Here is a 26,489-nt window from a genome sequence, read left to right as displayed (position 1 = left end):
TAGTAGCTATATTTAGATTAATTCACATATCATACAATTCACCTGCTTAAAATGTACATTTCAATGTTTTTTCATATATTCACAGCATAGTTGTGCAGCCATCACCACAATCAATTTAGAACATTTGAAAATTAATCTTATGGGTAAATCTGAAACTAGCCTCAGTCACACCAATAACTAGAGGGCCGTATCAGAAAATGGCTGTATTTTCAGTGAACTTGCGTAGTTTGCAGAGTCTGAGTTGCTAGGCTGACTTTTAAATAGTTTATTCATGAGTACAGGTGATATCTATTGAATTTGGGATCTGGACAAGGATCCTGAACTTTTACATCCATCTTTCTTGCATAAGAGGTTAGAACTATGTGCACGTTTCACTTGAGGTGCTTAGAAGTGTGGCAGATTTTCTGTTGCTTTGATGGTCTTTGTGCTCTTCTTGAATTGAAAGAGGATGTGATGTACCTAGTTTGTCTGGACCACTTTCAGTTTAAGACTGTTATATCAGCAGTAAGCCCCAGAGCAAGAGACCTCTGCATGGCCCATCATTTGGCAAAGACCATGTACCCTGCTTCCATGCATGTATACCCCTTGGGCTCTGCAGTCTTTTTGTTCTTTGTTAGCACACATTCTTACCTGTCTCATTAGTGCTATTCCCTCTGCCTTGAATACCTTTAATCTGACTGAGAAGTCCTTACTTATCATTCAAGTTCCAGCTCAAATATCTTTTCTCTAATTGATTCCCCTTATTTGTGTTCTCAAAGCACTTTTCAGACCTCTATTTTGATTTCAAGTTTCTATTGTGTTGCTAGTACAAAGAAATACAATTAATTTTTCTATGTCCATCTTATATCCTACAATCTTCTAAACTCAGTAGTGTTTGTATCTTTTTTGTAGATTCCATCAGATTCCTACAAAGGTGATTATGTTATCTACCTTTTGTTTCTTTTTCTTTCTTGCATACTGCACCTTTAGTAGGATGCTGAATAGGAGTAGAGAAGTAGACATGCTTGTTTTATTCCTGATCTTACGGCAAAAACATTCAGGCTTTCACCATTAAGTATGATGTTAACTGTAGTTTTTTCATAGATGCCCTTTATCAGGCTGAGGAATTTCCCTTCTATTCCTTTTTTTTTTTTTTATCTTGATTCCTTTGTTTTTATATTCCTATTTTGCTGATAATTTTTATAGTAATGGATGCTAGATTTTCTCAAATGCTTTTTCTGCATTTATTAAAACGTTTATATGATTTTTTTCTTTTTTCTTTTATTTTTATTATTATTTTTATTATTATTTATTTATTTATTTATTTATTTATTTATTCATGAGCTGTGTTGGCTCTTCGTTTCTGTGTGAGGGCTTTCTCTAGTTGCGGCAAGTGGGGGCCACTCCTCATCGCGGTGCGCAGGCCTGTCACTATCGCGGCCTCTCGTTGCGGAGCACAGGCTCCAGACGCGCAGGCTCAGTATTTGTGGCTCACGGGGCTAGTTGCTCCGCGGCATGTGGGATCTTCCCAGACCAGGGCTCAAACCCGTGTCCTCTGCATTGGCAGGCAGATTCTCAACCACTGCGCCACCAGGGAAGCCCTCTTTTATTCTTTAACTATGCTCAGTTATGCTGATTTTCCAATTTTAAGCCAACCTTTCATTTCTGGGATAAACCCCCAATTGGTCAGGATGGTATTTTTCTTTTTATATATGTATTAGGTTCAGCTTGCTACATTTTTTTGTTAAAAATTTTTTCATCTATGTTCATGAGGAGTAATGATCTGTAGTTTTCCTTTCTTATGATGCCTTTGTTTGATTTTGATAGAGTAATGTTGGCCTTACTCTATAAATATTCCCTTCTCTTCATTTCTCTGGAAGAATTTGTGTAAAATAGATATTACATCTTTCTTAAATGTTTGGTAGAATTCACCAGTGAAGCCATCTGGTTCTGGACTTTTGTTTGTTGGGAGTTTTTTTTAAATTACTGATTCAATTTCATTGCTAGTAATTGGTTTCTTCGAATTTTCTATTTCTTCCTTGTTCAGTCTTAGGAGATTTTACATTTCTAGGATTTGTCCATTTCTTCTAGGTTGTCCATTTTATTGGCATATAGATGGTTGTAGTAATCTCCTATGATCCTTTGTATTTCTGTGGTGTGAGTTGTAACTTCTCCTTTTTCATTTCTGATTTTATTGATTTGGGCCCTCTCTCTTTTTTTCTTGAAGAGTCTGGTTAAAGGTCTATCAATTTTATTTATCTTCTCAAAGAACCAGCTCTTAGTTTCATTGATCTTTTCTATTTTTTTAGTCTCTATTTCACTTATTTCCATTTATTCATTTCTTTCTGCTCTGGTCTTTATGATTTCTTTCCTTCTACTAACTTTGTGTTTTGTTTGTTCTTCTTTTTCTAGTTCCTTTAGGTGTAAGCTTAGGTTGTTTGAGATTTTTCTTGTTTCCTGAGGTAAGCTTCTATTGCTATAAACTTCCCTCTTAGAACAGCTTTTCCTGCATCCCATAGATTTTTGGATTGTTGTGTTTTTGTTTTCATTTGTTTCCAGGTATATTTTGATTTCTTCAGTGATCCATTGGTTGTTTAGTAGCATATTGTTTAGACTCTATGTGTTTTTGTTTCTTGCAGTTTTTTTCTTATAGTTGACTTTTAGTCTCATAGTGTTATAGTCAGAAAAGATGCTTAATATGATTTCAGTTTTTTTAAAGTTACTGAGGCTTGTTTTGTGGCCTAGCATGTGATCTATCCTGGAGAATGTTCCATGTGCACTTGGAAAGAATATGTATTTTGCTGCTTTTGGATAGAATGTTTTCTCTCTATATATATGGTCTAATGTGTCATTTAAGGCCAGTGTTTCCTTACTGGTTTTCTGTCTGGATGATCTGTTCATTGATATAAGTGGGGTGTTAAAAGTCCCCTACTGTTGTTGTGTTACTGTCAGTTTCTCCCTTTCTGTCTGTAAATATTTGCTTTATGTATCTAGGTGGTTCTCTGTTGGGTGCATATATATTTATAATTGCTATATCTTCTTTTTGGATTGATTCCTTGATCATTATGTAGTGTACTTCTTTGTCTCTTGTAACATTCTTTGTTTTAAAGTCTATTTTGTCTGATATAATTATTACCACCCCATTTTCTTTTGATTTCCATTTGCATGGAATACTCTTTTCCATCCCCTCACCTTCAGTCTGAGTGTGTCTTTAGATTTGAAGTGAGTCTCTTGTAGGCAGCATATATATGGGTCTTGTTTTTGTATCCATTCAGCCACTTTGTGTCTTTTGATTGGAACATTTAGTCCATCTGCATGTAAAGTAATTATTGATATGTATCTACTTATCGCCATTTTGTTAATTTTTGGGTTGTTTTTGTATGTCAGGTTTTGTTCCTTTGTTCTTTTTTTATTCTCTTCCCTTGTGGTTTGATGACTGTCTTTAGTGTTATATTTGGATTCCTTCTCTTTGTGTGTGTGTGTGTATCTATTATAGATTTTTGGTTTGTGATTACCGTGAGGTTTATATTTATCAATCTGTATATCTCTGATTATTTTAAGTTGCTGATCTCATAACTTCAAATGCATTTTAACAACTCTGCATTTGTACTCTCCTCCCTGTATGATTACTGTTTTGACATCATATTTTACATCTAATTGTTTCGTGTATCCCTTAACTGCTTATTGTAGATACAGATGATTTTTTTTTGTCTTTTAACCTTCCTATTAGCTTTGTATGTGGTTGATTTACTACTTTTACTGTATATTTGCCTTTACCAATGAGATATTTCCTTTTGTAATGTTCATGTTTCTAGTCGTGGTCTTTTCTTTTTCACTTAGTGAAGTCCCTTTAACATTTCTTATAAAGCTGCCTTTGGTAGTGCTGAATTCTTTTAGCTTTTGCTTGTCTGTAAAACTTTTGATGTGTCCATCAAATCTGAATGAGAGCCTTGCTGGGTAAAGTATTCTTGGTTGTCGGTTTTTCCCTTTCATCACTTTAAATATATTGTGCCACTTCCTTCTGGCCTGCAGTTTCTGCTGAAAAGTCAGCTGATAGCCTTATGGGAGTTTCCTTGTATGTAACTTGTTGCTTTTTCCTTGCTACTTTTAATATAGAATTGCAGATTAAAAGATTTTTTTCTTGACTTCTCTGAAGGCATTATTCTGTTATCGTTTATCGTCCTGTGTTACTGATGAGGAATTCAGCTTATCCTATTTTCCTTCCTTAGGTGATTTCTTTTTCTCTATGGAAGCTTTCAGAATTTTATCTTTTTAAAATGTCATAAGAAGATGTTAAAATAAAAAATGTCATGAGAATGTGTTTGGGATACTTTTTTCTGAGGTGATGCCTTAGGCTGGCAAATAGGCAGGGCCCTGGATACTTCATTTCTGCTTCAACCAAAGTAGCTTTTATAAATTGCTCTTCTGCATAAGATTTCACTGCTTAGGAGGGATACACACACACACACACACACACACACACACACACACACACAATTTGCAATCTAGAATTCTATATTAAGTCATATATATACACATGTATCTCTCATCTCCAATTCATTTCCTTGGGATTTGAGTACTGACTAGTTTTTGCTTTCTTGCAGTTGACAACACTTATAACAAAGAGGCAGAAAAAGAAAACCTGGTAGAAGAGTCCATTCCAACAAATGCTTGTTCTTCTCTGAAAGTCAAAGGAACCACATCAAAAAATATTCTAGCTCAGCCTCAGAGGTAAGACTGTTTTGGTGTTCAAAAGTAGTGGTTATATTAATAATGTTCAAAGAAGAGTTACTGGAGCACCTACTATATGTCCCATACTACATTAGACTCTTCATGTTACCTTATTTAATCTTCATAACATTTATGAGTTGTAGGTAACATGCTTAATTTATAGATAAGGGCTCAGAGGTACTAAGTTGCTTGCCCAAGGCAGATTTATTTCAGAGACAGGATTCAGACTGATCACTTTGGATCCAAAGTCCTTGCTATTTGCGCTGTCAACATGGGTTGCCATTTACATTTATTTGTGTGGATATGTGGCAAGTTTGTTTTTTTTCCTGTGTATAGGTTGTAAATAAACTTCATAAGGGCAAGTGTCATGTATCCTTAGTACCTAACAGTGTCTTGCAGGAGCAAAGCTGAATAAAGTCTTGAGTGAAGGGGTGGATGGATGGGTGGGGTAAGCTGTACTCTTGGCACTAGGAGCCTCTGAAAATCTAATGTCTTTGAATGTTGCACTTTGTATCGGTATCCTCTTTTTAACCAAAACAAAGCTGTTAGTCTTAATATTAGTTGCCTTCAGATGGCACTAATCAAAAGATTATTTGAATTAGATTTTTTTAAAATTTCACTTGGGAGTTCCTGGTGGCCCAGTGGTTAGGACTCAGCACTTTCACTGCCATGGCCTGGGTTCAATCCCTGGTTGGGGAACTGAGATTCCACAAGCCACACAACATGGCCAAAAAGAAAAAAAAAAAAATCTTTCACCATCTAATAATTACCACTCACCCATAGAGTTTAAATTCCAGGACTGGGGACTTCCTTGGTGGTCCAGTGGCTAAGATTCCACACTCCCTATGCAGGGGGCCCGGGTTGGTTCCGTGGCCAGGGAACTAGATCCCACATGCTACAATGGCATGAGTTCGTATGCCACAACTAAAGATTCCATATACCACAACTAAAAGATCCCGTATGCTGCAATGAAGATCCCAAGTGCCGCAGCTGAGACCCAGTGCAGCCAAATAAACAAATAAATATTTGAAAATAAATAAATAAATTCCAGAACTATTTAATGCTTTATACTTTGTTGTCAACAATATTGAGGAATGGCAGAGTATTTATAATACTATTGCTCAGAAATAATGAAATTACCCTTTACAAAGCCTCATGCTGGTATAAGGGGATCACCTTTTGAAGATGGTATCATACATGCTTATTTTAATCTTTTCTGGTGAAGAAGCCCCTTTTAATTGAAAAATTCTGTGAGATTCAACCAGCTATCACAGGAAATTTAAGAGATTGCTACAGGTTGATTCTATGGTTTCTGTTCCATGTTTAGATTGTTAAGTCCCTATGGAAAAGGGACCCAGTATCCTGTAGATTCCTTCAGAGTCCAAGATAGTGCTAGTGTCTTGGCTTCTGCATTTTGAATATGTATATGATTACTAAAATTGCCCCACATTCTGAATGAATTTTTGAATGCTTTTTGGAAATGATGGTATGACAGAAAGCCAGCTGTTCACAGAGTCAGAAGACCTGAATTGTTTTTGTTTCGTTTGTTTTAAAGGCAGATATCTCTACTACTCAAAACCTTAGTTTACTGAGAATAACCGTCTCTCTCAGGCTTATTGCAAGAAATGGCCAAATAGGATAACATGTGGTAGTAGTGTGTAAATGAGACTCCATTATGAAAATGCATAAAGAGGTAAAACATTAGTGCCATTTATCTTAGATCTCAGATTTATCTTAGTCTAGGGATGCCTAATCTAGAAAAGAATAGCAGATGGAATAGGAAGGTATAGATAATCATACAAATTTCCTACAATTTTCTTCTCACATGATTTTGATGGATAAGCTAAAAGATGGCCAAAACTCCTTTGACTCAGAATAGTTAAAAGTCAATAAGGCCTTAGTCTATAATAATAATTTTTCCATGCAGGTGTTGCTTTACCACATATATTTTTAAAATAAATTTATTTATTTATTTATTTATTTTTGGCTGCATTGGGTCTTTGTTGCTGTGTGGGGGCTTTCTCTAGTTGTGGCGAGCGGGCCTACTCTTTGTTGCAGTGCACGGGCTTCTCATTGCGGTGGCTTCTCTTGTTGCAGAGCACGGGCTCTAGGCGCACGGGCTTCAGTAGCTGTGGCTCGAAGGCTCTAGAGTGCAGGCTCAGTAGTTGTGGTGCACGGGCTTAGTTGCTCTGCAGCATGTGGGATCTTCCCGGACCAGGGCTCAAACCTGTGTCTCCTGCATTAGCAGGCAGATTCTTAACCACTGTGCCACCAGGGAAGCCCCACATATATGTTTTAATTTTTTTAGTCTCATCCCTTAGCAACTTCTCCCTAAAGACATTCAGCAATTCTTCTCCTGACTTGATAATATCATTGTATATTGAATTTAAGTAGTGGTCCAAAATGGCCATGTCTTCATGTACTTTGCCTTCTTTCCTTCTAATTTTTAATGAAACCCTGTCCATTAAAAAAAAATTAACTAATTTTATTGGGGTATAATATGCATATAGAAAAATGTACAGCTCTTGAGGGCACAGTCTGATTAGTTTTGACAAGTCTATAATGCAACCACGATACCAATATAGAACAAATTCCATCACCTCAGTACATTCCCTCATTCCTCTCCCTTTAAATTCAACTTTTACTGTTCTTTCTGCCTTCTCACTTTCCCGCCTCCCACCCAGAGGCAGCCACTGTTCTGATTTCTGTCGCCATAGATTAACTTTGCCTGTTCTAGATATTTTTATAAATGGAATTGTATAGTATGTACTCTTTTATATCTGAGTTCTTTCACTTAGCATGTGCTTTTGAGATTCATTCATGTCATTGCATATATTAATATTTTGTTCCTTTTTATTGCTGATAATAAATTCTGTTGGATGGATATACCACAGTATATCCATTAACCAGTTGAGGACATTTGAGTTGTTTCCAGTTTGGGATTATGATAAATAAACCTGCTACGAGTAGTTTGCCTATAGATTTTTGTGAGGACGTGTTTCTCTTGGGTGAATACCTAGGAGTGAAATTGCTGGACTGTACTGCTAAGTGTATGTTTATAACAAACAGAATTTTTCCAAAGTGACTGTACCATTTTACATTCCCATTAGCAGTATATGAGAGTATCAGTTGCTCCATATCCTGGCCAACACTTGGTATTGTCAGTCTCTTTAATGATATTTCATTGTATTTTTTTTAAAAATAAATTTATTTATTTATCTATTTTTGGCTGCGTTGGGTCTTCGTTGCTATGCTCAGGCTTTCTGTAGTTGCAGTGAGCAGGGGCTACTCTTCGTTGCGGTGTGCGGGCTTCTCATTGCGGTGGCTTCTCTTGTTGTGGAGCATGAACTCTAGGCGCGTGGGCTCAGTAGTTGTGGCGCGTGGGCTCTAGAGCACAGGCTCAGTAGTTGTGGCACATGGGCTTAGTTGCTTCGCGGCATGTGGGATCTTCCCGGACCAAGGCTGGAACCCGTGTCCCCTGCATTGGCAGGCAGATTCTTAACCACTGAGCCACCAGGGAAGTCCCTCATTGTGTTTTTAATTTGTATTTTTCTGATGACTGATGATGTTGATCACATTTTCATGTGATTACTGGCCATTCATATATCTGCATATACAGTTGTTTTTTTAGTCTGGCTCCCTGGAGTCTCCCCTGTGCCTGAAAATGTTAGTGGTCAGCCAAGACCGAGTAGAGTTTATACTCAGGCTTAAGGGTTCATCCTCTCTGGTTCTCTTGCTTCTCATTTTGCCTCTAAATTTCCAGTTGTTTTGCCAGCCCTAATGTTTGTCTTCTGATACCTAAAGCTAGTAAGACTTTAGCTGTGTGCCATTCTACTATATACACATTGGGGAATGCACTGAATCAAATAAAAACCAGCGAACTCACCAGTCTTACCTAGTGCATTTATGTCTTTTAAGGATGGACACCTCACCAGTTTCTGCTTTTTCACTGGGCCCCCCAGTCTCCTCTAAACATGCATAGTTAGCATATATAGTAATACATAGGAATTTGTGCAGAGTTTTGGCTCAGACTTTGGGTGATACCTTTTCTGTAGCTCCTTCACTTCCGGGACTTTCCTCCTAAGTTTCCAGCTGCTGTACTGGCCTGAATTCTATCTTCCATTATCTACAGCCAGTGAGATTAGAGTTTTCTGCTGCTGGAGCTGCCGCATTTGGGGTGTGCCCTCAGGCAAAAAAGCTACTAACTCATAATTCTTAACCTTTGTAGTTGCTTTTCATGGATAAATGTTTCTCTTTTTTCTGCCTGCTTTTGGTCACTTTTCAGTGCCTTCAAGTAGTCATATTTTTATATATTGTGTACATTTTGTAATAATATACAAGAAGATTTGCATGATAAATGCACTCTGCATTACTCCATGTAATTGTTTTTATGAGTACTTTTAGAGATTGGTATGAAAATATTTGCAGAAGAAAGATCTGAAATTTGGGATTTGCTTCAAAAGCTGGGGGTGGGGTGGATGGAGGGAAAATTGACAGTGTGATTGGCTATAAGTTGAAATTTTTAAAGCTGAAATGAGTAGTACCTGGTGGTTCATTATATTATTCTCTTCACTTTTTACTAAGTTTTAAATTCTTTATGATAAAGATTTTAAAATTAGGTACTCTATGCAATCTAATAAAAATTTGAATATATACTAATACATCTTAAGACTTGAGAGAAATTAAGCAAGATCTAAATAAATGGCAGGACATAACCATGTTCATGGTTTGAGAGACTCAGTAATGTAAATATGTCAAATCTCTTTATCTGATGTATAGATTCAATGCAATCTCTACAAAAATCCCAAAGGTTTTCATTTTGGACATTGATAAATTCTAGTAGATAACAATATTATAAAGCTACAGTAATTAAGACTTTGTGGTATTACCCAAGGATAAATGAGACCAATGGAATCAAATAAAAGCTTACTCTCTCATATATGGACACAATATATGACAAATGTGGTACTGCAGACCTTTGGGGAGAGGGTGTTTTTATTTTTCCCCCTTCAATAAACAATGATTGGACAATGGATAGCCACATAAAACAAAATGAGAATTAGCCCCTACCTCACTCCATAGAAAACAGTCAGTACAAGGTGGATTGTAGTTCTAAATGTGAAAGCTAAAGCTCATGTAAGGAAATATAGGAGAATATCTTCATGACCTTGGAATAGTGGAAGATTTCTTAAATAGAATCCACACAGAAAAACACTGACATGCTTTTAGGGAAGGAGGTTGTTGTATTTGAGCATATTTGTCTAATCAGGTGATACCATAAGGAGAGTGAAAAGCCAACCCCTAGATTGAGAGGAGATATTTGTAACACTAAAAACCTACAAAGGGCCTCATATTGACAGAATATAAAGAATTCCTACTAATCAATTAGAAAAGGATTGACAATGTGGTAGAAAACAACCAAGAGACTTAACTAGCACTTTATGAAAGAGGATGCCCAAATGGCCAGAAAACATGTGAAAAGGTGCTCAGTCTCACTGGGAAAAGCAAATTAAAACCACAATGAGTTTCTACTCTATACCAATTTATATGATTAAAATTAAGTCGTCCAACAATACTAACTGTTTTGGAGAATGTAGAGCAGTGTAGACTTCGTAAATTAGTCAGTGTAAGCATAAATTGGTACAAGCGCCTTGGAAAATAACTTTAGTTGATAAACCAATGTCTATCAATGACCTAGCAACCTTACAACTTAACATACCCAACAACAATGTGTACATCAAGAGACATTATGTGAGAATCAACAGTAGGCTGGATAAATAATTGTATGTTCCTACAATGAATGTTACACAGCATTGAAAATCAGTGAATTAGAACTATGTGAGTCAGTGTGGTTGAATTTCACAAACATAATGTTGAGTAAAATAAATCAAGACAGAAAAAATGCTTGCAGTAGTCTGATTATTACATAATGTTTTTTGTTTCCTTTCCAAACTAACAGACCGTATTTATGGAATGCATGTCTGTATGGTAAAATGATAAAGAAAAAGTAATCATTACTGTAAAAGTCAAGATAGCATCTGCTGCCAGTGTTTTATTTCTTAGTCTATGTGGTGATTTCATGAGTCTTCACTCTGTAATCATTTAACTTAATTTTTGTTTTGTGTACTTTTTGTTATGTGTTATATATTTTAACAAAAATAGGGGGCCATGGCTAAAAGAAAGTAGAGAAAATAAACACTTGGTAGTAAATTTCCAGGAGGTCTGATTTCTAATTTTAAGTCTGACAGCAATTAGCTGTGTAACAGGGTCAAATCACCTCATCTTTTTTTACTTTTACGCATACTTCCAAAAGGAGGGAGTTGTACTAGGTGATTGCCAGTGCCTTTTTACAAAATTAAATCAGCTCTATTGAGGTCTAATTTACAAACACCAATGCACTTAAGTACCAACATTTTATGGTGAATTTTCAAAAACTATCAGTAAGACAAGAAGGTATTAGATTTTTAGAGCAGAAATAATGCCACTTTTTTTTTAGAGCAGAAATAATACCACTTTTTATAGCCCTTTGTAGTTCGACATATTTTCACATTTCTGAGGAGTATTTGCATATATAGGAGATGTATTCATTACAAATAAGTTTTGTCAATTCTTCTACCATAGAAGATCTCTTAGACTCTCTGCTCAGAAGAATTTGGAACGGAAAGAAAAACATCATGTACAAATGAAAGCCAAGAGATGTGCTACTCCTGTAATCGTCAATGAAATTCCACCCTCCAAAAAAATGAGAGTGTAAGTAGCCACAGCTTCTGTCTTTTGACATAGATTTTACCCCGTTTGCTCCTATAGTAATAGGAAGCAGAATACATGGTGCTTGTTCTTATTTTTATCAGTTAGGAATGTATTTTGCTGAAGGTAATAGCCTATTTAACTAGAGAGGTTTAAAGAATAGTGATTTATTTGCTTCACAGAAGTCTGAAAGTAGTTTGCTGCTAGCTTTGGTTCAATGACATCTCTTTGAGTCTTAGGGGTTTTTTTCATACTTGTTGCTCAAGATGGCTGCTCTGTGTTTCTTAGCTTCTTCTTAGTGCTTGTTGCCTCATTACCTGAAGATAGCTACTATATCTCTAGGTATCATATCCATGTTTGAGAGAAGAAGAAGGGTCTGGCAAAGAGAGGGGCAGCACCCATATCAGGAAAGTGAAATATTTTCCAGAAACACTTATGTTATACCTCAGTTGACTGAACTGTAAATTAGATCCCCTCTAGTTGCAGTAGAGACCGTTGAAGCAAGTACAATACTTTTGCCTTCATACATTGCTGCCCCAAGCAAAATTGGGGTTCTGTTAATAAGAAAGAAAGTGGAATAAATATTGAGAAGACAACTAGCTGTCTGGCATTTGTTCAGTTGATGATGAGCAGTTGGAATCTCTTTCTACCCTCCTGAACCATCATCAGACAACTCTTACCCTGACTTCTATTGGCATTCTCAAAGTTCACCCATTGTAGCCATTGGTATATATGATCTGATGATACTATTGGAAGAATCTTGCTGTTGAAACATGGTTGTTGTCCTAAAGAATGAGAAAATTTAAGCCATGTGTGGTAGATCTGGGGAGGAGGGTAGAGCAGGATATGCTGTAGGGAATTGAGAGTATATTTTTTGTCCTTTTCAACTCAAGTTCTCACAATAAAAAGAAGCCAGAGGAAGAGGAAGAAGGCAGTGCTCATCAAGATACTTCTGAAAAGAATGAGTCTTCCCCAGAGAAAGCCAAGGGCAGACATACTGTGCCTTGTATCCCACCTGTAAGGTATGATTCTATCCTGAATTTCAGCTTTAGAGTCAGTAGAGTAAAATTACAAATGGGTACATCTACAGTCTGTTTGATGCACATGGAGCTTGGGAAACTCCAAAAGCCATAACCATGGTAAGGTAAATTGTTTTATGTCCTTTTGGGTGTTTGAGTGTTACAGATTGAAAAAAATTAACTATTAAAACAAACGTAAAAGAAATATAGAAGGAAAAAGTTAGTGAAGGTTCTTACTACCTAAATTGAACAGTTTTTATTTTGCCAAGCTCCCTTCTGGACTTTACTCAAGTAAAATACATATTTTTACAATCAGTGTATAAGCAATCTTTGGGTTCTGCTTTATTCATTTGCTATGAGACTATTTTATTTTCTGTACTGCTACAAAATCTTCACATTTACCCTTTTTTTGATAGATTGTTAGCATTCTATCAAATTACATTTAACTATTTCCCGTTGAAAATGCTGTTTCTGATTTTTCACTATTATAAGGAATCAATGAACATCTTTACAGGCAGATCGTTTTCTTTGAGTAGTCTCCTCAGGATAAGGAAAGAGAAATTCCTTGATCTAAGATTATGGTCAGTTTTCTGGCTATTGATATTTATTGCTAATTTTATTTCTGAAATGAATGTGTGAATTTACAGTGCCATCAACTTTGAATGAATATTTTTATTTCCTTGTAGTCTCATCTGCATTGAATTTTTTTACTTTAAAAATTGTTTCAAATTTAACTGATATGTTGATGGCATCAAATTATTTTAATTTTTATGTGTTTGCTGACAAGATTGTATAACTGTTACTGTAAGCATCTTTTCCAAAGTTCCTCTTGGGTGAGTCATCTGTTTTCCTTTTCTATTTATCTATAAGTGGTCTTAGTGATGTTCTCATTACTAAGAATGGCTACTTTATTTTATCGTTATTTTTTTTTAAGAATGGCTACTTTAAATTGAATTTTTGCTATGTGTCCAGTATTTCAGAAACATTATCTGATTTAATAGTCACAAGTATTCTGTGAGAACAAGTATTCATATTACCCATTTTACATTGGAGAAAACTGAGGCTCACAGAGGTTAAATAGTTTTCTCAAGATCACATAGGCAGAAAATGAAACAACAGGGTTGGGATTTGAATTCTCGTTGGCTTTACTCCTAAGTCTGTTCTCCCTATCACAGTATATATTTTATCTATATTAACCTCTTGCCATGTTTGTTGAAAATATTACTACTGGTATTTTAGTTTTAGTTTTTCTTGTAGCATAAAAGTTAATCATTATATAGTCAAATTTATGGATATTTTGTAATAGCTTCTATAGTCTATTTTAGCTGTTTTTTCAGAAACTTTTTCAATATTTTGGAATAAATTTTGTATCTTTTTTCATAGTGTTATCTAAGTTAATATCGATTTATTAGGTAATAATTTTTGGTTTTGATGGTTATTTTATCACAGGTTAAAAATCTAATCTATATAATGCCTTTAGGTTTTTTTAACCACTGAGTCACTTTCTCCTCTCCTCTCCCATCTCCTTTACTGATTTGCCTTTTAGGCAGAAGATTCTAAAAACTACTGAGGAGCAAGAGTTGGAGAAGAGAATGAAAATGCAGCAAGAGGTGGTAGAGATGCGGAAAAGGAATGAAGAATTCAAGAGATTTGCTCTTGCAGGAGCAGGTCAGCTTGGTTCTGATTGAGTCTGATTTATGAGGGGGTGCTTCTCATAATCTTGGTAGGGTTTTTGAAGTCTCTAAAGCACAAAAGTCTTTCTTGGTCAGTAGTCAGCATAAAAAGATGTGTTTATTTAGAAACCTGGACATGGGTACCATTCATATCCCAGTGATCATTCCCTAGAACATTTTACATATGTTGGTCCTTTCTTAGAGCATGCTGTTCCTCTCCATCTCTAACTGAAGAAGTCACACCCATCTTTTGAGGCCTTTTTCCATGAGTCCTTACCTCATTTCTCTAAGTGGAGTTAATTCCTCCTTCCTTTTTTCTCCTAATTCTTTTTCTTTGTATTAGAATAGGAAGGAACTAGGATTGAGACAGAAGATAGAGCAATTGGGCAGACCAGCTTTTTGTTATTGTCTTCCCATTTTATCCTAGTCAGAGGAAAAGACAGCTGAGTGAATCCAGTTGTAGTTATGGAGGAAAGTATGACTGAGAGAGCTGAAGGGATCAGAGTTCTACTTTGCTTTGGCATAATTATCATTGGTGGAGTCAAAGCTGTGAAGCTCTGCTTACTGGGTTGAAAAGCATCTCTGGAGTTTATAGGGTATCCCTCTTGGAGATGCTTAGTTAAGTGTGCTTTTAAAGTCAATTCATAGCTTTTCCTATCAAAAGTATTCCAGTTTCTCTGTCTCCAGAGCTATGACCACAACTGGGAGGTGGGATTCTTCTCCCCTGTGCTACCTTATAACAGTTTGCCTCTGACTGAAAGGCCTCAAACCCAATAGTACTAAATGAATAAGGCACATATACTGGTGTCCCTGAGGACTGTTTCAAGTGTTGGCTTATATGTAGAGAGTAAACAAAGTTAGATCCATGGTAATAGAAATACCAAAAGGACTGGATAAAAGGGGACTTACTTTATGTTCTCTATTCTTAGTGTTATCTGTGTGTTTTACTCTGCTCCTCCCTCAGGGCTCCCTGTGAAGAAATCAGTGAGCCAGGTAACCAAATCAGTTGACTTCCACTTCCTCACAGATGAGCGAATCAAACAACATCCTAAGAACCAGGAGGAGTATAAGGAAGTGAACTTTACATCTGAACTGCGAAAGCATCCTCCGTCTCCTGTAAGTTGATAGACTAAATTAATATTCTTGTTAGTAATTCAGTGAGGATTCTGGTGTAGTATTTGTGGTCACTAGTTACAAGAATATAATTGAGAAGAGCATATGTTTTTGAGTTAAGATAGGTCTGAATCCTCACTTTGCCCCTGTTAGCTGTATAATCTTGGATAAATCACTCTATGTCTCTGGGAAGCATCTTAGCAAGTTGCTGTGAAAACTGAATTGAGAAAACTGAATTGTACACAAAACACATAGAATTATGTGTGGCAAATTGTAGTTACAGGCTTGTTACAGCTTGTGCTATTACAAAATTTTTGAAAAAATCTTGTGTCTGCAAAGTTGTGTGCAAAATATAACAGGGTTTATGGGGAAAATGGGATTGGGGCAGACCACTCAAACCCAGTTTTTTTACCAGAGCACTAACAAAAACAGTAACAATCCTAAATAAAAATTCTAGCACTAAGCATTTCTCCTTGCATTTGCAGTCACCATCATCACTTGGTGAAGTCAGTCCTTTGCAGTCTTAAATCCTGGGGTTGTGCTTCTTCCTTTGGGACGTAAGTCCTTGAAGAGTTCTGTTTCCAATCAGAGACCAATTTTATCAAAATTAATGACCCAAAGAGTAGGCTTCTGCATCAGTCAGTTTTTGGTAGGATGTGTGGAGAGAATTTGATTCAGGCAGCTGCCTGACCTGATTCAGGTCCAGAAGCCCAATTAAAAATTTTTAAATGGGACTGGGGAATGGGATACCTTTGTAGCTTTTTTCGCTTCTAAGAAAACTTGCTCTTGATTGCTTCAAAACATTAACATGGGCTTCCCTGGTGGCGCAGTGGTTGAGAGTCCACCTGCCGATGCAGGGGACACGGGTTCGTGCCCCAGTCCGGGAAGATCCCACGTGCCGTGGAGCGGCTGGGCTCGTGAGCCATGGCCACTGAGCCTGCGTGTCCGGAGCCTGTGCTCTGCAACCGGAGAGGCCACAACAGTGAGAAGCCCGCGTAGAGCAAAAAAAAAAAAAAACAAAAAACCAAAAAAAAAAACATTAACATGCTTGGGAAAAATCACCTTATGTACTCTTACAGAACAGATAATTTGTTAAGTGCTAGATGCTTTCTCCCCCTTTTCATTTTATTTTTATTTTTACTTTTAACTTTTTTTGGCCACGCTCTGTGGCTTGTGGGATCTTAGTTCCCCAACCAGGTATTGAACCCACACCTCCTGCAGTGGAAGCACAGAGTCCTAACCACTGGACCGTCAGGGAATTCCCCTCTCCCCCTTTTTAAAAGATGGGAATAGACTGTTTATAACCCTTGCTCAAGGACTGACAACTTAAGAAGAAGAATAATCTTGGATTTACACAGGCCCTTTTATTTTTTTTTTTTTTGCGGAACGCGGGCCTCTCACTGTTGTGGCCTCTCCCGTTGCGGAGCACAGGCTCCGGACGCGCAGGCTCAGCGGCTGTGGCTCACAGGCCCAGCCGCTCCGCGGCACATGGGATCCTCCTGGACCGGGGCACGAACCCGTGTCCCCTGCATCGGCAGGCGGACTCTCAACCACTGTGCCACCAGGGAAGCCCCGACCCTTTTTCTTTTGATCCTCTGTACTGAGTTTGTGGCTTGTGGTAGATCTGAGCTCTTCCATAACACTTCATTTGGGGAACAACTTCTTTCTTTTCAGGCCCGAGTGACTAAGGGATGCACCATTGTTATGCCTTTCAACCTGTCCCAGGGAAAGAAAAGAACATTTGATGAGACGGCTTCTACGTATGTGCCCCTTGCACAGCAGGTCGAAGCCTTCCATAAACGAACCCCTAACAGATATCACTTGAGGAGCAAGAAGGATGATATTAGTAAGTTTCTTTCCAGTATCATACCTGGCTGGAGCCTCCCCTAGAATTCCCTTTCCTTACATCTTAGGCACAAATTTGCCTTTAGTTGAAATCCTCACTTTTGAACTAAAGCATGGTATGTGCCTGTATGCAGACAACAAATGTATACATAGTTGAGCATTTCTCAAACCACCCAGCTATCTGTCCATTTATACCCATCAACCACCTTGATCCTCCTGATCAATAATTGGCCAAGGGGAATTAAGTTAACCTGAGATGTCATTACACATCAAGGCTATCTTTACCATGTGTCAGTGTGCATTTACTGACCTACAGAAAATGAAAACATTCCATTCACTTAAGGTTGTGTGCTTTTTGTTCAGCGATTCAATAAATGTTTTACCACTACAAAGCAGACACTCTGTGTGGTGTAGGGAGTATAGAAGTGAGCAAAACGGACTTGGTGCTACTCAATATCAGATTTCTAATTCAGTGAGACAGATAAACAAATAGATCATTACAAATTATGGTAAGTGCTGTGCATGTGGAGGGAGATAGATGTAAGAATCCAGGGAGGTGCGAGATAGGGAGAGCAGGTCTGTATGCCGAGAGGTCCTTAGCAGGGAAAGAAGATGAAGATAGAGGAGAGAAAAGAGATAACCGATGATTAAGTCCCTGTGCAGGCAGGTAGGAGAGGGATACTTCGCACAAGTGGAGTGATGGTTCTTTGAAAGGAGGGTGGAAGAGAGCAGTGGGTGTAGGTGCTGCTGAGTTTGATCTATATTTCTCTTTTTGTGCCAGTACCATGAAGAGGCTGTCTTTTCTCCATTGTATATTTTTGTGCTGGTGAGTTTGTAGATTTGGTGGTGAACAGATAAGAGTAATCTAATCTAATAGCATCTATCTTTATGAAAATAATTCCTACGAAAAGAAGATAAAGAAGTTTGAGGAGTGGAGGTGTGGTATACAATAGTTGTCAAGAGTGTAGGGTAGTATTCTGGATAAAGCAGAATCTATTTGTTTTGACTTTGAAGGTTTCTAAATTTTTTCTGCCTTTGCATAGGCACTGTTTAGTGCTATGTTAGGTAGCCAGATGAATTCCTTTAAGGACAGCATTTCCTAATATTGTTATTATGTTCTAGTAACCATCTATCAGATTTTATATTATGAAAATAATGAAATGTCTTTCTTTATTCTAATGGAAATGTAAATATTAACCATGAGTTTCCAAATAATACATGACTGTTAGAGTCTTATATACATTGCTCTTAGAATCTTGGTCCTGGCAAATAGAAAAATTATTTTCTGCAATTTTTATTTAAAACTTTGTACTGTTGTAGCTCAAAAATAGTTATATGTATACTTGAAGGCTGGCTTATTTCTAAAATAAGTAGATTTGGTTTCCATCTCCCACTGTTAGGTAATAAGGTCTAAATTAGAGGATTCATTCTATGTAATTTTGAAAATTGACAAGGTTGCTCCTGGCCAGATAAATCAATATTTTCTATGAGTGCTGGTGATGATCTTAATATTGATGCTTTGACATAGTTTTTTCTTACTTTTTCCGTTTGACTTTCTGTGAGAGGTGGTCTTGATGTTTTGATGTAGACACTTTTAGGGAATTCATAATATTGGGAGTTATTACTTGGTCTTTAGAAAGGCCTTATTTTAAAGCTGGAATAAGTGAAAATCTTATTTGTCAATAACAAGCAAAATAGTTGGCACTGTCAATAGAAAGTCAGTACAGGCCTGTGCAGTGAAAAGGAATCCATCAGACATAAATGGATTTCAGATTCAGAAGATGATAGCAGAGTTTACCCAAGGGCTGCCTTCATCATACCCTTCAGTAAAGAGTGATAGGGGAGAAGGGACTGAATGTTTATCAGATTGACTGACATGAGCTGAGCTGAGTGTAGAGGGCCAGCCACTCTGTGGTTTGGCATCTCTGGGCTGCTAGCTGAGTCAGCACCTACAGGTAAACAGGGTCTTGGAGAGCTAAGTGAATGTCTGTGATCTCGGTTTACAGCTCTGTTACCCTCCAAGTCTGTGGCCAAGATATGCAGAGACCCACAGACACCTGTGCTGCAAACCAAACATCGTGCAAGACCTGTGACCTGCAAAAGTGCAGCAGAACAGGAGGCTGAGGAGCTCGAGAAACTGCAGCAGTAAGTTTCACTGCCAGTGTTTGAGGAGGAGTTCCAAGAACGTGCCTACTTTCCTTTCAGTTCTGTAAGGGGGACAGTTAACTATTTTTCTTGCCTTGGTAATTATGGCATTTGAGCTACAGGCTCTGCCTTGCCACTGTGATGAAAGGATTGAAAGTGGGAATATGGAGCTGTCCGGGAGTGTAAACTGGTAAAACACTATTGTGGAGGTCGCAGTGGGGGAACTTACTTATGATTCCAATAAGGAGTGTCCTCTGAGGTTAGTTTAGGTAGATCTCACCCTTTTATGGCTACCCAAGGGAACTGGAACTGTGATTAGTGCTAGACTTTGTCTCCTGTATTCTTCTTTCTTCCTTCTTGTACTTTCTTTTTCTAAAAAAATTATTTATTTATTTATTTGGCTGTGCCATGTCTTAGTTGCAGCATGAGGGCTCTTTTAGTTGTGGCATGCAGGATCTAGTTCCCTGATCAGGAATCGAACCTGGACCCCTTGCATTGGGAGCTCAGAGTCTTAACCACTGGACCACCAGGGAAGTCCCCTTCTTTTACTTCTTTTTAGAAGGGGGAGTTTCCTCTTGCAGAGAAACCCCAATCTTTAAAGTGGTGGGAATATTACACTGTCTCATTTATTCTTTGCTCTAGAGGTAGAGACAATGGCTATGAAGAGAGTTGAAATTTTGTTGTGCATGATGGGTAATCTTAATGAGTATTATTTTTCTGGTTTTGGCCTACTTTGTTGTTTATGTAGTTTTCATTTTTATTAAAAAAATATTTTTTGTGGTTGTCACTTAAACTCTCACCTTACAGATACAAATTCAAAGCACAGGAACTTGATCCCAGAATTCTTGAAGGTGGGCCCATCTTGCCTAAGAAACCGCCTGTGAAGCCATCCACTCAGCCTATTGGCTTTGATTTGGAAATTGAGAAGAGGATCCAGGAGCGAGAGTCAAAGAAGAAACTGGAGGATGAACACTTTGAATTTCATTCTAGGCCCTGCCCTACTAAGATCTTGGAAGATGTTGTGGTAAGAGTGGGGAGGCTCTGCGAGCTGGCAGAAGTGCCCTGCTCATGACCACAGATCCACCCATTCACAAATGTTTGAGTAGATACGTGATCAGGGCATCATATTAGGAGCTGTGGGTGATAAAGAGACATGTCAGAGGTGGATTTTGCTCTCAGGAAACTTAAAGTCCAGTAAGGGATACAGTATAGGTATAAATAATATAAAGAGTGACAGAAGTGCTCTAAGAGAGGTGACAGTTAAAAGTGCTGTAAGTATTCAAAGGAGATAATGATTTCTTCCAGATAGAAGGTTCAGGGAATGCTTTGTGGAGGAGGAAGCATTTGATCTGAGCCTTGGCAATGTATAGTAGTCATCCTCATCATCGTCATCTTCCTGTCGTTACTGTCATAATAGCTGACACTTTCACTATGTGCCAGGCACTGCTCCTAGCCCTTTTTGTATATTAACCCATTCATTTTGATCAGAACCCCTTCAGGTTGTCTACTCTAATTCTCACCAGTTTCAGATGAGGCACTTGAGGCACAGAGAGGTTAAGTAGCATTCCTAGGGTACTCAGCTGGTAAGTAGTGGAACAAGTATAAGAATTCAGGCACTCTGGCTCCAGAGTTTGTGACCTTAACCCTTCATTATATTGCCTCTCCACTCTATGGTGGAATTTGGACTTGTAGAAATGCAAATGAAATGGACTGGCCAAGCATTCCAGGCAGTGGGAGTAACATAAAGTCCCAAAGGTGGAAAGCATGGGGTGGCTACTGGGAACTGTAAATGGGTCATTTAAGCTGGAGAAAAGAAGTATATCAAGAGGAGCACCTGGAACCTAGATTAGAGAAGTGGGTTGTAGTTTGATGATGGGCTCACAGTCATGATTTTAGAGAAAATATACAATCAAGAAGAGATGCCACAGTCAGAGAAGAAGTAATGGAGTTCAGCGCCTGCCTAAGTGCAAAGATGGTTTTCAGGTATATTTCCGGGCAGATGGGGAAACATCCTCCTCCCAGTTTGGATCGCCTTTTGTCCAGGTACTAAGAACTGTTTTCCCGTCCTCTTTCTTTTTGCTTATCCTTTAGGGTCCCCATAGTTTTAAGTGAAACTGTGCACCAATATACGGTTGGCCCTCCTTATCCATAGGTTATGTATCTGCAGATTAAACTAACCATGGATTGAAAATATTCAGGAAAAAAACTAGAAAGTTCCAAAAAGCAAAACTTGAATTTGCTGCTCTCAGGCAGCTATTTGCAAAGCATTTACATTGTATTAGGTATTATAAGTAATCTAGAGATGACTTAAAGTATACAGGAGGATGTGCATAGGTTATATGTAAATACTACACCAATGTAAAGGATTTGAGCATCTTCGAATTTTGGTATCTTTGGGGGTCCTGGAACCAATTCCCTCAGGATACTGAGGGACAACTGTATTACCTTTGACTGGCTATTTAGTTTTGTTTATTTTCTTAGCACTAAGTCAGAAGCAATCTGAAGTTATATTTTCCAGGCTTTAAAAAATCATGATGATGCTTACAAATGGTTCTTCCTCTCTTCCCTTACCGACACCTTCTTTCAATTTGAGAGCTTTCTGCACATGAGACCTCTTTTCTATTCACAATGCTTTTCTTTTTTCTTTTTTCTTTTTCTCTTTTTCTTTCTTTTTTCATTTTTTCTGTGATGCATACATATGATAGGCCAGACTCTATTACACAAACTTTTAAGAAACCTCTGCCCACTCAAGTGATTAGTCTCCAAGAGCTGTGCCTTCTTTGTCATTACCTGGTGAGGAAATTGTTCTGAATACAACAAGGGAACTGTAGTTTGTATGCAGACCTCAGAATCCTAGACCCAGAAGGGCTCAATGTTTTCATTTTACACATCAGAAACCCAAGGCCCAGAAAAGAGAGATGACTTCCATGAGGCTTCTGTAACGTGCATTTGGCACCTTACTTTTAATAACATTTTTTTCTCCAAGCTCCTGGCTTTTCCCCCTGTTACAAGTTTTTTGTTTTTTATTTAATTTACCTATCACCCTCTCAATTTTTACTGTATTCTTTGTATCTCATATACCAGTATTGACTTTAATTGACTTTATATATTCTTAAAATCATCAACTCATTTTAAAAGTAATTTTAAGGGGAACATTTAAATCATTATGTAAATGGAAAATCAGTACTTTTTGCCATGAATAACAACAATAATAGCTATTACTTCTATAAAGCTTATGTGCCAAGTTTTATTCTAAGCTCTTTATATGATAACTTACTTAATTCTCATAACAACCCTATGAAGTAAACACTGTAGATACTATTATCAGTCTGTTTTGTAGAGGTCAGATAACTTGCCCAAGATCACAAACTAGCCAGTGGCAGAGCTGGGATCTGAATATGGTTCCAGGGTCCATGCTCTTGTGTTAAAATAGAAGGTGCCTTTTAAACTAAAATGTTCTTAGGAAAATATGTGATTTTTTTTTTTTTTTTTTTTTTTTTGCGGTACGTGGGTCTCTCACTGTTGTGGCCTCTCCCGTTGTGGAGCACAGGCTCCGGACGTACAGGCTCAGCGGCCATGGCTCACGGGGCCAGCCGCTCTGTGGCATGTGGGATCTTCCCGGACTGGGGCACGAACCCATGTCCCCTGCATCGGCAGGCGGACTCTCAACCACTGCACCACCAGGGAAGCCCGTGATTATTTTTTTAAAAAACATGGTCTACATCCTACCTAACATCCTTTTCCATATCACCGGTATTACCTGAACTCCATTTTTAGAAACACTGATTTAGGAAATTGGTTTGGCAGTTTGTTGTACTTTGGAAATGTTGGGGTGAAGTGTTAAGTGGGGAAGGGTGACTGGAGTTCATTGGGAGTTAAGTGAGATCTTAGAGTAGCATTGTACCAGGTAAGGCCTTGTTGAGAATTCTGCATAAACAGATGAGCAAAACACTAGGTAAGTATGTTAGATGCTACTGAATGGATATGGTATGCTGTAGGGAAGTGATTGCCAAATCCAGCTGGTTCTCAGAATCCTCTGGGATTTTATTATATAAACAGATTCCCAGGCTCCATCCCTGGAGTTTTGCTTTGTTAGGTGCAGCATAGATTAGAGAGAGCCCTGATGAAGACCTTAGTGTCTGACACACAGTAAGCAGTCGTGTTGTTAATAGTAAAAACTATTGCATGCTTACGTTGTACTGAGTGTTTTGTGCAGATTCTTTTATTTATTTCTCATAACTCTTAAAAGAGATATTGTTCTTTTTTTAACATCTTTATTGGAGTATAATTGCTTTAAAATGGTGTGTTAGTTTCTGCTTTATAACAAAGTAAATCAGTTATACAATGTTCTATTATTAACCCTACTTTTCAGATGAGGAAGGAGATGCTGAGAGGTGTCTAGTATGCAGAACCAGGATTTGAACCTGTCATCTCCTTAAACACTGATATTCTACCCCACAATGCTGTTATCATTGTTTATTTTGGCAAATGCAGTTTCTGAATTTGATGCTGGCTCTTAGCAGCTCTCTCCCTACTGAAATTTCCAGTGACATCACTTCAACTTTTGGATTCTAGAGAAGCAAAGCATAAAAGGAGGCAAAGATGTATTTATTCCCTTCCACTCTTCTTCATTTTTTAGAAAAGGAGGCTTTGAAAGGAGAATGTGGCTTGCCCATAGAAACGTTTTTAAAAGTTGGTGGCAGAACTGAGGTTAGGTGTCTTAACTTCTAGTGTTGGACCCTCAGACAGCAGAAGAGCCTGCCTCCCAGAGTCCGAATGCAGCTATCTGTCTGACACTGTTGTCCCCATCCGTGTCCCCTGGTGCTGAAGCTCTCTTTCCATGCGTCCTTACGGTGTTTCTTGTGCTCTCCAGTGACGTAATTTTAGCAGCAACATTTTAGGGACTTGGGGAGACCAGCAGCCTTTAAAAAAAATTTTTTTTTCATACTCCCTGAGATATAATATTGCTTCATGGTAATCTCCTAATTGCTCTGGGACAGGCCTGAGAACTTGTCCCAGGGCACTTGGGGGCATATCCTGCCTTAGGGAGAAGTGCTCACCCCTAACATCCCATCCCCCATCCTGGGCTGCTTTTCCAAAATGTGTCATCTGTCCACCCACATTGCTCACTTCTAACCATGTATCACCTCTTTAGAGATACTTTCCCTCGGCTTCCTTTCAGAGTTTCCCCCATTATCCTTCAGCTCCACATTCTGTTGGGTTTCTTCAGAGCACTTGTGAAAATCAGGAAATACTTGATTTGTTACTTTTTCATTGTCTCTTTCCTCCACTAGAATGTGAACTCCCTGATAGCAGGGACCATGTATATCTGTACTGTTCACTCCTGTTGCCCCAGCACCTAAGCATCACAGCATGGGCATTGCTATATTGGATAACTGCATGAGCAGCAGTACAAGCTGAAGTGCACCAGCCTATATTAGACACTGGGAATTCGAATGGAATTAGGCACAGCCTTTGTCCTCAAAGCTTTCACAGTCTGGGAGAACAGATTTACATGTAAACAAATAAGGACAGTAATGCTAATCAACATATGTTCATTGAACAATTACTACTTCTTGTAGGTGCTGTGGAGAATGCAAAGGAATGCAAATGGCAATATCGCTGCCCTCAAGGAGCTTATAACTAAAAAACCTTAAAATAATAAAACAAGAAGCCTTCTCTGTCTCTAGAAACCCAATGTCTTTTTCTTTATTTCTGATTGAGCCCCCTATTGGCTTTGATTGCAGTGGAGATGGGGTGTGGATAAATAGTTGCTGCAAGGTTGATTTTCATAAATCACCTTTCCCTCACCCCCAAGTAATTATGAGGATTGATCCTACTCATAAATATCTCTTTCATGGCTTACTTATTAGAGATTTCTTTTAAAATGCACATCTCTCTGTTGGGAGGATGCAGAGAGAGGGGAAAAATAGGAAAAGCAACATTATTTTAAAACTGAGTCCTCAGATATTTATTTCAATTACTATATTTTATGAAAAGAAAAAAAACAAGGACTAAAGGCTATCTCATGTTATACAGGTTGTACAGACTGGAGTCAGAGCTGGGCTAAAACAGACCTCTTGACTCCTTGCTCAGTGTACTTCCCATTACCGCGTATCCTTGGCTGTGTTCGAGCTACAGGCTGGTGTCCACAGGTGTCCAGGATGTTGTAGAACAACAGATTTTTGTTGTCGTTTTCTGGCAAGCATTATTTGAAAACCCATTTCATAGACTTTTGTCACTCTGATTACAAGTTCTGCTGTATTAAATTTTACTATACTAGTGATTCTGGTTTTCTTTAGAAAATGTATGAGAACTTTCACAGCAGAATGAGCATTCCCTTTACAGTGGTCACCTTGAGCATTTATTAATTCTTTCCAAAGATTGATATTGTAGAAAGCATTTTGGAAAAACCACTGGTCTTGGATCCTGTGGCACAGTCTTTTGGATCTCTTCAACGATGGCAAGTCTTCATAGTTTAAAGATTAATTTGCTCTTAGGGGCTGGTCTAAAGTCATTGGGAACTAAAACTTCTGAGTAGTCTAAAATAATAGAGCTGGAAACAATTTTGCTTAATTAAAAGTAAAGATTGAGCAGTTGCCTTGCATGGCCCTAAAACTGGCTTTGAAGGCCACTCCAAGAAAGATATTCCAAACATGTTTGGAGCAGTTGCAGCACTGTTGGGATTAAGAAGTCTCCCAGGGTATAAATTAGAGTCCAAGAGTCTTCATGTCCAAGGTATAAATTCTGTTATTCATGCTTACTGTATTCATTCAACAAACATTTCCTGAATGCCTTATGCTTGCCAAGGTCTGTGTTAGGTTTTAAGGGTTGATGGAATAACAGTCCCCACTCTCAAAGCACTCATAGGTTAGCAGGAGGAGATGAATACCTAAATAAACAAGTGCAATGAAGTTTCATATGTACCATGATAGACTATATACAGGGGAGAGTGGGGTCAGTAGGTCTGGAGGAGTGGAGCAATCTATTGAAGGGTTTTATCAGAGAGGAGATGCTTTAGTGGAGGCTTGAAAAGAAGGGTTAGATGCTTCCAAGCAGCCAGAGCATTTCTGAGAGAGCATAAGCAAAGGTATTGCATTGCGATGAGAACCAGTGTTAAATTTTGGTAGCTGTCAGTAGTTCATTGTGGATGGAGGGTGATGCCTAAAGAGGGGCAAGAGATATGCCTGGAAAGTCAGGCAGGGTTCCAAATTATGAAACACCTTGTACTTCATGC

The 26,489-nt window shown here is 38.1% G+C and overlaps 1 protein-coding gene across 3 annotated transcripts in view; it reads left to right on the top strand.

Moving 5' to 3' along the window:
* The window catches only part of TPX2 (TPX2 microtubule nucleation factor), a 55,889-nt gene that overhangs the window by 18,529 nt on the left and 10,871 nt on the right, over window positions 1–26,489 (top strand). For all 3 annotated transcript variants that reach the window (XM_082645836.1, XM_082645834.1, XM_082645835.1), the window contains exons 5-12: window positions 4,584–4,710; window positions 11,332–11,460; window positions 12,351–12,479; window positions 14,023–14,144; window positions 15,114–15,265; window positions 16,937–17,108; window positions 19,114–19,252; window positions 20,060–20,276. In XM_082645836.1, the coding sequence (XP_082501962.1) occupies window positions 4,584–4,710; window positions 11,332–11,460; window positions 12,351–12,479; window positions 14,023–14,144; window positions 15,114–15,265; window positions 16,937–17,108; window positions 19,114–19,252; window positions 20,060–20,276 (1,187 nt within the window). The remainder of the gene's footprint in view (window positions 1–4,583; window positions 4,711–11,331; window positions 11,461–12,350; window positions 12,480–14,022; window positions 14,145–15,113; window positions 15,266–16,936; window positions 17,109–19,113; window positions 19,253–20,059; window positions 20,277–26,489) is intronic.

Source organism: Mesoplodon mirus (genome assembly GCF_964341445.2).
Source record: "Mesoplodon mirus genome assembly, chromosome: 15".
NCBI classification, from domain to species: Eukaryota; Metazoa; Chordata; class Mammalia; order Artiodactyla; family Ziphiidae; genus Mesoplodon; species Mesoplodon mirus.
This window is presented reverse-complemented; position numbering and strand designations above follow the sequence as displayed.